Below are 13,208 nucleotides of genomic sequence, written 5' to 3'. Positions count from 1 at the left end.
TGTGCTTGATACTGTCCTACAGGGCTCTTAAACTGTCCTAATTTCTTTTCATTCTTTTTTCTTTTCCGTAGCAGTGCTTTCCAGTACTCTACAGATCACTGATCTGTTCCTCTGTATCATTTAGTCTAATGTTGATACCTTCTAGAGTATTTTTCATTTCATTTATCATATTCTACATCTCTCTTTGGTTGTTCTTTATATTTTTTAACTCTTTGTTAAAAACTTCTGACTTCTTGCTCTGTGCGTCCATTCTTTTCCCAAGTTCTTTCATCATCTATACAGTCATTACTCTGAACTCTTTCTCAGGTAGATTGCCTATCTCCACTTCACCTAGTTGTTGTTCTGGGGTTTTATCTTGTTTCCTCATCTGGAACATGTTTCTTTGTGGCCTCATTTTATCTAAGTTGCTATTTCTATTTGGATGTATGTGGTAGGTTAGTTATGTTTCTGTACCTTGAAGTAGTAGTCTCCTGTAGGAGATGTCTTATGCATCCCACCACGCACTCCCCTCTCGTCACCCGTGCTATATGCTCTACAGTTTCCCCCTAAGAGGGCTGCATTGGTCCTTCTGTTTTGGTTTGCTATGTGGGTGGTCTGGTAGGCTTGGTTGGCCCCTAGCCCAGTTGGTTGCCAGGCACCTGCCTTGTGCAGATGCTGCTGGCTGCTGGTTAGTGGGACCTGGTCACAAGGTAGCAGATTACAAAACCCCAGAGTCCCCAAGCCTAGTGCTGGCTCACTGGTGGACACAATCAGGGTCCATAAGACTCCAAGGCTGTTGCCCTACCACTGGTGGGTGAAGCCAGGTTCCGGGGTTAGTGTTGGACTAGTGGCAGGCAGAGCTGGGTCCCAGAGTCTGACAACAGGGCCCAGGAATTTCAGAGCTGTTGTCAGATTGCTGAGCAGGAGGTGGAGGGATCCTGACACAGTTGGGTATGGGGTCTGAGGTGTCCCAAAGCTTGTGTTGGCCTGCTGGTAGACAGAGCTAGGGCTTGGGTGAATCCTGGGGCTGGTGTCTGCCCACTGTTGAGCAGCGTCAGGATACAGGAGATCCTGGGGCTCTGTCAGGCCCACTGGTGGATAAAGCTGGGTCATGGGGATAGTGCCGGCCCATTGGCTAGCTGAGCCGTGTCCTGGGGCCTCTGGCTTCAGGGCCCACATTCTCAGAACTAGTTTTGGACCATTGGTGGGTTGGCTGGTTCCTGACACAGCTGGCTGTGGGGCCTGGGGTGTCCCAAAGGTTGTGTTGGCCCACTGGTAAGTGTGGCCTGATCCTGGGGTACTGTCTAAGGGGCCCAAGTTGTCTCAGAGCTTTTATTGTCCCCCTGATGGTTGGGGCTGAGGACCAGCAAGTCCTGGGACTGGTGCCAACTGCTGGTGGCTGGGCCAGGTCCTGGCATAGCACGCTGTGGTTTTTCTGGGGCTGGTGTCTGTCTGCTGGTAGGTGGGGTTATATTTCCACCCAGCTAATTGCTTGATCTGAGGTGATCCAGTACTTGTGCCTATAGGCTGGTGAGTGGGGGCAGGGCTGGGGCTGGGTCCCACGCCTAATAAGCTAGAGGGAGGATTCCAAAATTGTGCTTTGCAGTGCCAGTTTCAGTGTGGTAGAATTAACTCCCAAAAATGGTTGCCACCAGTGCCTGTGTCCCCAGAGTGAGCTCCATTTCCTCCTGCCTCTCTGGAAGACTCTTCAAGATCACCAGTAGGTCTGACCCAGGCTCTGTTCAAATTACTGCTGCTTCCCTGTGTCCCAGAGCATGTGAAATTTTGTGTGCACCCCCCCCCCCTTTAAGAGTGGGGTCTTTCTTTTCCACAGGTCTCTGGGTCTCCTGAAAGTAAGTTCCTCTGACCTTCAAAACCAAACATTCTGGGGTCTCGTCTTCCCAGCACAGGACCCCTGGGCTGGGGAGCTTGATGTGGGTCTCTTACCTCTTGCTCCTTCTGGAGAACCTCTATACTTATAATTATCTTCTCATCTGTAGGTCTCTCACCTCAGGATATGGGTCTTGACTATACTGCAGTTTCTCCCCTCCTACTCATCTACTTGTGGTTCCTTCTTTATATCTTTAGTTATAGAAATCTTTTCTGGTAGGTTCCAGTCTTTCTCACTCGTAGTTGCTCTGTAAATAGTTGTAAGATTTGGTATGCCCGTGAGAGGAGGTGAATTCAGGGTCCTCTTAGTCCACCATCTTGGGAACTCTTCAACAATAATTTCTTATTATATGACTCTCCATTTGGTAGAATTCTAGTCCATTTAATTCTAGAGCAAAATTTTTAAAAATTTACACAAGTTATGTCATGATGGGAGAAAGGTTTTCTTTGTAAGCAGAATACCATTTTTTATCTAAGCACAGATCTCATGAGCTATTCCTAATCTTCATGTCTATTTCATATTTTTTCATATGCTTTAAAATCCAGTTCTAATTCTTGTTTTTATAGGGAGGAATAGTATCAAAATCACCTACAGTTAACTTTAATGGGGTAAAGGGTATTATTTCTTATAAAAAACCCAGGAATTTCTGAAATCCCATGTCTCCACATTGGCCCCTTTTGAAACTTAACTACTCTAAAACTATCCTCTCCCAGCCCTCCCCACCCAAATGCCTTCAGTTAATCATGGAAGTTAAGTTTATGATCAAATGGTAGAGGTGAGGATGGGATAATTTTAAGAGTCATGTATTTTTTTTTAACATCTTTATTGGAATATAATTGCTTTACAATGTTGTGTTAGTTTCTGCTCTAGTGTTTCTTTAGGGAAAAATGCTATTTTAATTATGGGGAGTGGGGAGCCAGGGAGAAGGAATTCTTAAAGGGAAGCTACTAGGCTGTAGTTATCGTGGTACTTCTCAAGACCTTACATTTTATGTTATGATTATAGTTAAATTTCTAATTTGCCCTATTTATTTTTTAAGTACAGGACTGACTCCTACAGTAAAGTGAATGGGCTGGTATTTAGTTACTTAATAATTTTTTTAAACGTCAGAAAGTAAGCACTGTTCTGGTTCCTCCAGGGTGTTTCAGTAAAGACCAGGTATACTTGGATGGTATCCTGCAAATCCTCCGATATAGAGAGACCATTGACTTTCATCTACTGACGGCCCTGGGGAAGGTGAGTGAAACCAATGGCACAGAGTCCGCAAACGTACCAGGTCAACATTTCCTCCAGCTCATTTCATGATTAAATAAGACTCAAGTTGAAACTGTTTTTATTTTATTGTTGGAGTAATTTTCCTTTATGTGATAACAGGAGGGAAGAAATGAGGTTCTGTCACAGAACCAAATTACAATATTTCTCTGTGGACAGTAAGAGAGAAAGAAGGGAATAGGAAATTTGGGAATATATTATTAGTTTTTATATGCATATTTTCCTGAAGTATTTTAAAGTAAGCTGCAGGTATAACTCTACTCCCCTTCATAGTTCAGTATGTGTCTCCCAAGAATAAGGATATTCTGACATGACCATATGTTTTCTAAAGAAATTTACCATTGATTCCATATAATATCTTAAAAAAGTATTTTATATTCCCCAGATCATCTCCAAAATGTCCTTTGTAGCTCTTTTTCATGACCCAGGATCCAGTCAAGATTTATGCCTTGCATTCAAACTTATCATCTTTAATCTCTTAATTTATAACAGTCCCCCTCACCCATCTTTTTTTATGACATTTTTAAGAATCCAAGAAAATTTCCTTGAGAATTCCTAGAATCTGGACTATCAGATTGTTTCCTTGTAATTAGCTTTAGGTTAAACATTTTTGCCAAGAATACTAAAGTGAGTCATGCATTTTTCAGTGCCTCACATTAGAGAGATATTTTGTCCCATTATTGGTGATACTGTGTATAATCACCTGGGTTAGTTACTGCCAGATCTCTCCATTATAAAGGTACCTTTCCTCCATTAATAAGTAATTTGTGGGATGATACCTTCAAATGTACCATTGTCTAACAGCCTTTCCAGAAATGATTTTAACATCAATTGATGATTTTTGCCCATTTTGCCCAAATCACTTACTACACTGGTGGTTGCAAAATAGAGATCTTTGAATTCTGTTACATTTCCCTCCACTTTTTTATTCAGCTCTTCCAATGGCTGCTCCTGTGTTTTTTAAAACATATCTACATGTTTTCAAGCAAAATGTCTACATGTTTTCAAGCAAAGTAAAATATTCTGGGCTCACCTTACACTTTTCCTACCCAAATCTGAGATTAGATGTTTCTCCAAGGAAGTTTTGATTCTTTTTAGTGGGAAATGGTATTTAGAAAACAAGACTTGAGCACGAGGTGTGCACATCACTACTGGAGTGCTGATGCTTCTGGACCTTTTCAATGAGCATATCATATATTTGTTTTAAATCATAAGGGCAGTCTAATTCAAATCAGACATCACAAGGTCTTTTTACATCTCCCTTCCCATTCCATATGTGTATATCTCTTTTTCTTAAAATGAGAACCTTATTTCCCAACATCAGTATATTTACTCATTCTCTCCTTATAATAAACTCAGAGTGGTTTAAGATAAATTACAAAACCATGCCAATATCAACACCAAACCTATTTCTTATAACCTATTACACTTAGTGATATAAGTACTCAATTTTAACTGAAATATAAATAAAACTTTAATATGAACATGATTTATTTAAAGCCTTCCTACTGAACCAGGAGGAGTGTTGATCAGAAGATAATAGTACTTAAAGCCAGCTATGTTTTGGAATTTAAAAGTTGAAAGATAATTTATAGAACTTAAAGTTTCACCCCTAAACTTAATATAATATTTATGAAAGACTGGCTTCTTAAGTGAATGAAAGAGATGTGAAATTTTTAAAAATACTTAAATTCTCTTGCTTTTATTTTGATATTTTTAACACAAAACATTATTTCTCAAATAGAAAAAGGAATTTAATGTATAATTGTGCTGATTTTCCTAACTTAATAATACAGTATTTACATTCTACTTATTTTCTTATTTATTTACTTATTTAAATATTTATTTACTTTGGCTGCACTGGGTCTTAGTTGCAGCACACGGATCTTCATTGTGGCATGTGGGCTTCTTAGTTGCAGCATGCAGGATCTAGTTCCCCAACCAGGGATCAAACCTGGGCCTCCTGCATTGGGAGCACAGAGTCTTACCCACTGGACCACCAGAGAAGTCCCAATTCTTATATTTAGATTTAGGCAGGAGATTTGTTTAGGTTTAGTCTTTCACACACATACATTAAGTTTAGTTGTTTAATTTCTAGACAAACTGTAGATCCAAGATAGATTGTTAAATCAAATACTGACTTTTGATTTTTAAAAATATGGTCATGGTATGAAGGGGCAGATAAATACATTCTTATTTAACACAGTAAATTTTGTTATTTTCCAGGTATTAGAGAGTAATTTCAAAAACAGTCTACATAAAGTTTCACTTAAGACCAAAGGAAGAAATTGCTCTTCAAAATCTAACTGGTAGTCACATTTAAAAAGTAACCCATCTTCCTTTTTTCAGGTCTCTTATGAAGATGTGGATCGCTTAAAAGGATTGGCAGTTACTGAAAACATGAGGGTCCCTCACTTTCTGCAGGACCATGGCCGATATATGGAACACTTAGAGAAGATCATGGAAGTGAATGAACTGACTGACAGGGAACTGAAAGATCTTATATATTAATTAGCATTCTTGCAAACATAGCTAAGCTATACCTCCATGTATATTACCAATTAGGTGCAGTTAGCACCAGCAGATTTATAAATGAAGAATGACTGTTTACATGAGTTTTCTGAAGAATGATCTGCAGTATTCAGCTGAATATTTAGGTTAAGAGCAAACTTTAAACTGTTTCCCTAAAATGTTTCTATAGGCTACAGGGGAAAGTTACTCCTGTTTTCATCTGAATCTCAACAGAGTCAGATGAAAATACTGCTGATGGGTGTTTTTGAGGAATCTTGATCAAATTGAGTGATAAACTTCTGCCTGAGCACCAAGACCAGCTCTTACTAGAGATGGAATTCCTGTGTTGTTCAAACTCCAAGGTAATATTTTATTTAATAAATAATGGTAATTATTCTCCTTTGAAAAATTAGTCTGTGTTATACTCCCAAAAGCTAGAAAATAAGAAATTTAAGATTTCTTATTTTCTTATATGTTAAGTAATGTTTAAAGGGAGGGGAAAAGCAATTTGTAAAGTTCTCATAGTTCTTTATTTTACACATTATTGTTTCACCTTATCAGCTTATAGGAACTAAAGTAGAAGATTACCATGTTTTGTCCAGTTATCCCTTAACTAAACTCGGTTTTCATCTGCTGAAACATACTGGACACCTTCAAAATTTTAACCAAGTTTTAGGGTCTTTCCTTCCCAAGTCAGAGGTTTTTCTACATAAATCAAAATAGTTGGGGAAGAGAGAAGCTACTTACCTTTTTTATTAAATGGAGCAATGAGCAGGGGATAAATCAGGTAGGAGCTGGATGCTGACTGGGTAGCATCTACAGTAAGCTTGACTATATACTCTGAGAAACAGAATTTCTGGGCATTGTCATTTGATAAACTGGCTTTGTGATGATATTGGCTCAGTATTTTATCAAAATCTTTGACTTCATCAAGCCAATAATGACATACTTTGAATTTCAAGAATGTGAGTTCTGTTTTACTACATTTCTCCTGCTAAAAGCTTATATCTAGCTTTGTAATTTATCAATTTCACTATATACTTGGATAGGTATAATAGGTATACTTGGGATCAAGTAGTTTTTCAAACTTATTTTAATCAGAAAGAATACTGCTGTAAACACCCCATTCAAAATTGCTACTGTGATTTCTACTCAAAGTCTATCTATCTGAGAGTTTATCTTTACCTCAATTCAGACTTAAATATGGTGCTAACACTGGTAGATGTATACTGCAAAGCCTGGTTCACATTCACATTTTAGAAACTCTTTTGCAGACAAGGTTATGGGATTTTTCTCTTTCATATATCTGGAAGGGCTCGCCTCAAAGAATGATATACTTCAACAAACCTCCAACAAACATGATATACTCTAACTGGCACCTGGCAGTTCTTGCAAAGCCATGCATTTCACCTTTGGCAGTAGCAGGCAAGGCCCTTTAGAGTACTGAAGGTGCCCATACCTGTGTCATGCTGGCTGGAGTGTGACCTGCACTGGGGCTGGGGGCACAGTGCACCAACACTAACCAGACACCAGAAGACCACTCTTGTCCTCTCAAGCATTATTTCCTTGTAGCAGAGTCATCCAGTTTCAGCTCTGTGTAGTGTTTTCTGACTTCATCTTCAGACTTATCAAAGGTAATTGTGAAAACAATGTCTTATTAGCTGGAATTGAAGTACAGACAAATGGCAATATTTATGTCCTGTGACTTAAGGTCAAATGATTATAAATTCAGCATTTGTAGGCAATAACACTGCTAATGTTTAAATATAAAGGAAAATCACAGCAGCCTTAATTTCCTATTGGTAGGATTGTTTGTAGTGGTTATAGTCCCTGAATTTTAAAATGGATAGATGTTATATGATCCAGAAAAGGAAAAGCTTTCTTGCCTTACTGCTTTGGTATAAAGACAAAAAACATGAGCACTATCCAGACAAAAAAAAAAAAAAAAAAAAACGACCTTAAATCACATTAAGATATTTCAAAAGTTAGCAATGAACCAAAAGTAGTTTAAGATTAGCAGAAATACTTATTAAAGAGCTCTAAGCTTTAAAAGTTGAGATTGAAGATTTAATGTTTATTCTTTTTCTTGAAATAGCATTAAGGTCAGTTTTGTTCTCTAAAATAAAGTTTTTATAAATAGAAAATTATAGCCGCAGAACTTAGGAGAATAGTTGAAGATCATATTCGTTTTAATTAGAAGAGTCATTTGCTATAGGCTATTGATCATTAGGATTTCATCAATTTTTTCCACTGAAATTCTAACAAACATATAGTTGTATTAAATACAAATTCTGATAAACTTTTTGTTAGGTTTTCACACCAGACAGTTTCAAAGTAAAATAGTCTGCAAACATAAATCCATAGTCTTCATTCCTTTATATTTTCAATCTTTGAGCATTTTGTGTCTAGCTGTAATAGAAATAAATAGCACTGAGGTTCTCAGATGAACAATTTTGGATATATATGCATGCAAATTTCTGTTCTTTTTTTAAAACCTAATTATATTTTTATTGTGGTATTTCCAGGTTTTTTATTGTGGTAATTATTGAAAATACCATCAATCATGTTTGTCTTCTAGTATTCTTATTTATAGAGAAATATTATATTTTCCACACTCTACCTTTCCCCTAATTAGTTTAGCATATACTCCCATGGGGCATAGGGAAAAGGAGAGAGGGAAAATTCTGTCTTAATTTACTACCCTGTTTATTGAATAAACTTTTATGCAGAACCGATTGAGGAGCAGAATCTGTGCTGAGTGTCAGAGGTCCTCTGATGAAGACTAGAAATGTTCCACAGTCCAGTGAGGAAGAGTGGCACAGACCCAGGTTACAGCACTGCCAGTACCATACCCAAAAAGTGTTACCAAAAGAATGTAAACCATAGTAAATGGGCCTGTTCATGTGTTTGAAGCACAGAGACAAAGATCACTTGCAAAGTAGTGAGTATTTACAGTATTTTATTACCACTCTTTTCAAGGCTTGTTTGGAACCTGAGCAACTTTAGCCTAGGGGAAGGAGTAGACCCAAGGATACAGCTGCTTGGGTCATCACAGGCCCTGAGGAGATCCTTTGAGCCCTTCAGCAGATGCCCAAGGGAGTCAGCACTTTATCCTTAAGTGTCTTGGTCTTTGAATCCAAACCTTTATGGCACTTGTGAAAGCCTTGTCAGCTGGCTATGATTTCATTCATTTGTGTTCACTCTGATTCCAGTGGCTAAAGGAATTAATATCTTGAAACTGCCAGGATGAGAAATACTAGTGTTTGTTAGCTAGCTTTAAGAATATGTGGAATTTCAAGTATGCAGAGGGAAAAGCATATGAAGAGGAAGCAAGAGGGCAGCCATCTGCAAGCCAAGGAGAGAGGCCCAGAACAGATCCTTCCCTTATGGTTCTCAGGAAAAATCAAGCTTTCCAACACCTTGATCTTGAACTTCTAGCCTTCAGAACTGAAAAGAATTGTACCTAAAGAAAGAGGACAAAGCAAAGAGCAGAAATCTGACCACCAAGAGGAGACCACTGAGCATGCATTTCTTCCCAGCTATCCAGTTATCCTAACAAACAAAAGACGACCAGCTTCAGAAGTGACATCAGCATGGCTGAAAAAGCTTTCCCTCATTTGTGTCCTCCACACCCATCAATTTGGTATCCATATACAGACAGAAATGACCTGGTGGGAGCTTAGGGATCCAACACCAAGCAACTTTGTAGGAATCGCCAAGCAACCTGGTAGGAATCTTTCCTGCCCATGCATTGGCTTACAGGCATACAGACCTAGGTCCTGGCTTGGACCCTGCAGTGGCCTGCAAACCAGCTCCAGGCCCTCTCGGCTGCAGTGTGGAAACCCCTGGAAAGTACTATCTATCTTAGACAGACAATCACCCACAGACAAGAGCACCTTTGTGAAAGTCTGGGTTTCCAGTGGAGAATTTTCAGCACATTTTTGGAGCAATAAATGAGTTTAGATGCTTTGAAGAGGAACAGTTTGATTTTACCCTCATTATCCTTCCCTCAAGGTGGCACAGTTCAGGGCCAAGAGAGACCTTCTCAGCCCGTGATTTCTCCTGGAGGTGAAAATGCAAGTGACTGAGTACCCAGCTTCTCCAACTATGTGGGAAGCTGCCAGAGAGGCCCATTTCTCTCTTGCGTCCTCCAGACTACTGAATCTTGAGCTGCATGATGAGGGGGTGGGAAGGTGCTAGGAGAACAGCAGATAGGACTCTTGGAGGGCATTAAAGAGTCACAGAGCCTACTAACTCACAGTCCCATCAAGAAGCCCATCAAGAAGCTAGCCCGCCTGGCACTGGGGACACCTTACCTGTGGATCTCTGTGACCAGCCCATGGGAACCAGCAGTGCTCCATGTGCCTCACCCACACACACCCCCCACCCTGTGGCTTCCTGTTGCACTCCTGATAGCATCAAGAGCAAGCTTTGGCAGACGACTAGTGAACATGCAAAAAGCCAAACAATCTGTAGGCCCAAGGGAGACCACAAACGTGAGCTTTAGCCCCACACTTAGGAAAGCACAAGGGAGATTGTCAGCACCTAACCTTCTGCATTGCAGACTCAAGAGAAGACATACAAGCTTAAGGATTCTGCCATAAGGGGGCAAGAAGTGTGGAGCAGGCTTACCCATAGCTGATCTGAGGAAGCCTCAGAATCTCTAGCAGGGATGACTGAAGTTACTTCTCTCCTGAAGCAGTTACTAAAGACTAGAGGAAGCAACTGCTATTTCAGATACAAAGACAACAAAGCAAAACTTAAGAAAACATGACACTACCAAAGGATTATGATAAAGAATGAAAAATAGGTGGAGGGATCAGGAAGATGGCGGAAGAGTAAGACACGGAGATCACCTTCCTTCCCACAGATACAGTAGAAATACATCTACACAGGGAACTGCTCCTACAGAACACCCACTGAACACTGGCAGAAGACGTCAGACCTCCCAAAAGGCAAGAAAATCCCCACGTACCTGAGTAGGGCAAAAGAAAAAAGAAATAACAGAGACAAAAGAATAGGGACAGGACCTGCACCAGTGGGAGGGAGCTGTGAAGGAGGAAAGGTGTCCACACACTAGGAGCCCCTTCGTGGGCAGAGACTGCGGGTGGCGGAGGGGGGAAGCTTCGGAGCCACGGAGGAGAGCGCAGCCACAGGGGTGCGGAGGGCAAAGCGGAGAGATTCCCGCACAGAGGCTCGGTGCCGACCAGCACTCACCAGCCCAAGAGACGTGTCTGCTTAGCCGCCGGGGCGGGCAGGGGCTGGGAGCCGAGGCTCGGGCTTCGGTGCTAGCCAGGAGGGAGTACGGGAAAAAGTCTGCAGCTGCCGAAAAGGCAAGAGACATTTTCTTGCCTCTTTGTTTCGCGGCGCGCAAGGAGAGGAAACGAACTCCAGAGACGGGCGCAAGCCGTGGCTATCAGCACGGATCCCACAGCAACAGGGGCGCAGAGGGAAAAACGGAGAGATTCCCGCACAGAGGCTCGGCGCCGAGCAGCACTCACCAGCCCGAGAAGCTTGTCTGCTCACCCGCCGGGGCGGGCGGGGGCTGGGAGCCGAGGCTCGGGCTTCAGTCGGATTGCAGGCAGAGGACTGGGGCTGGCGGCGTGAACACAGCCTGAAGGGGCTAGTGCACCACAGCTAGCCGGAAGGGAGTCCGGGTAAAGGTCTGGAGCTGCCGAAGAGGCAAGAGACTTTTTCTTGCTGCTTTCTTACGCGGCACGCAAGGAGAGGGGATTCAGAGCGCCGCCTAAACGAACTCCAGAGACGGGCACGAGCGGCGGCTATCAGCGCGGACCCCAGAGACAGGCGCGAGCCGCGGTTATCAGCGCGGACCCCGGAGACGGGCAGGAGATGCTAAGGCTGCTGCTGCCGCCACCAAGAAGCCTGTGTGTGAGCACAGGTCACTCTCCACACCACCCCTCCCAGGAGCCGGTGCAGCTCGCCACTGCCAGGCTCCCGTGATCCAGGGACAACTTCCCCAGGAGAACGCATGGCGCGCCTCAGGCAGGTGCAACATCACACCAGCCTCTGCCTCCGCAGGCTCGCCCCGCCTCCTCCGTACCGCTCCCTCCCCCTGGCCTGAGTGAGCCAGAGCCCCCGAAGCAGCTGCTCCTTTAACCCCGTTCTGTCTGGGCAGGGAACAGACACCCTCAGGAGACCTACATGCAGAGGCGGGTCCAAATCCAAAACTGAACACTGGGAGCTGTACGAACAAAGAAGAGAAAGGGAAATCTCTCTCAGAAGCCTCAGAAGCAGCGGATTAAAGCTCCACAAACAACTTGATGTGCCTGCATCTGTTGAATACCTGAATAGACAACAAATCATCCCAAATTCAAGAGGTGGACTTAGGGAGCAGGATATGTTAATTTTTCCCCTATTCCTTTTTTTGTGAGTGTATAGGTGTATGCTTTTGGGTGAGATTTTGTCTGTATAGCTTTGCTTTCACCATTAGTCCTAGGGTTAGGTCCGTCCTTTTTTTTTTTTTTTTTTTTTTTTTTTTTACTTAAATTTTTTTCCCTAATAAATGTTTTCTTAATAATATTTTCCTTGTTTTCTATTTTTAGAAATTAAAAAAATTTTAAGTTTTTTCATATTTTTTATTTTAAAAAATTAAATATTTAATTTTTTTCTTAAAATTTTTTCTTAATTTTTTTCTTTTTTATTATAAAAAATTAATAAATCTATTTTTAAAAATTAAAAAAATTTTTTTTCTCTGACTACATTTATTCTTAATAATTTTTTTATTTTTTATTATAATAGCTTTATTTTATTTTATTTTATCCTCTTTCTTTCTTTCCTTCTATTTTTTTCTCCCTTATATTCTGAGCCGTGTGGATGAAAGGCTCTTGGTGCCCCAGCCAGGCATCAGGGCTGTGCCTCTGAGGTGGGAGAGCCAACTTCAGGACACTGGTCCACAAGAGACCTCCCAGCTCCACATAATACCAAACGGCAAAAATCTCTCAGAGATCTCCATCTCAACATCAAGACCCAGCTTCACTCAACGACCAGCAGGCTACAGTGCTGGACACCCTATGCCAAACAACTAGCAAGACAGGAACACAGCCCCATCCATTAGCAGAGAGGCTGCCTAAAATCATAATAAGGCCACAGACACCCCAAAACACACCACCAGACGTGGACGTGCCCACCAGAAAGACAAGATCCAACCTCATTCACCAGAACGCAGGCACTAGTCCCCTCCACCAGGAAGCCTACACAACCCACTGAACCAACCTTAGCCACTGGGGACAGATACCCAAAACAACGGGAACTATGAACCTGCAGCCTGTGAAAAGGAGACCCCCAAACACAGTAAGATAAGCAAAATGAGAAGACAAAAATCCACACAGCAGGTGAAGGAGCAGGGTCAAAACACACCAGACCTAACAAATGAAGAGGAAATAGGCAGTCTACCTGAAAAAGAATTCAGAATAATGATAGTAAGGATGATCCAATATCTTGGAAATAGAATAGACAAAATGCAAGAAACATTTAACAAGGATGTAGAAGAACTAAAGAGGAAGCAAGCAATGATGAAAAACACAATAAATGAAAT

At 41.5% G+C, this 13,208-nt stretch overlaps 1 protein-coding gene across 6 annotated transcripts in view; it reads left to right on the top strand.

Moving 5' to 3' along the window:
- MATCAP2 (microtubule associated tyrosine carboxypeptidase 2) overlaps positions 1-12,188 on the top strand; it is a 101,220-nt gene extending 89,032 nt beyond the window's left edge. For 2 of the 6 annotated variants that reach the window (XM_082399524.1, XM_082399522.1), the window contains exons 7-9: positions 3,009-3,106; positions 5,492-6,015; positions 8,383-12,188. In XM_082399524.1, the coding sequence (XP_082255650.1) occupies positions 3,009-3,106; positions 5,492-5,653 (260 nt within the window). In that variant the 3' untranslated portion in view covers positions 5,654-6,015; positions 8,383-12,188. Of the gene's footprint in view, positions 1-3,008; positions 3,107-5,491; positions 8,172-8,382 lie in introns of those variants that run through there. The other 4 variants (XM_082399526.1, XM_082399523.1, XM_082399525.1 and 1 more) reach the window with 3 other exon arrangements.
- The last annotated feature ends 1,020 nt before the right edge of the window (positions 12,189-13,208 follow it).

This window comes from Balaenoptera borealis (genome assembly GCF_965194805.1).
Source record: "Balaenoptera borealis genome assembly, chromosome: 7".
NCBI lineage: Eukaryota > Metazoa > Chordata > Mammalia > Artiodactyla > Balaenopteridae > Balaenoptera > Balaenoptera borealis.
The sequence above is the reverse complement of the archived record's forward strand: the minus strand, read 5'-3'. Positions and strand labels throughout refer to the sequence as shown.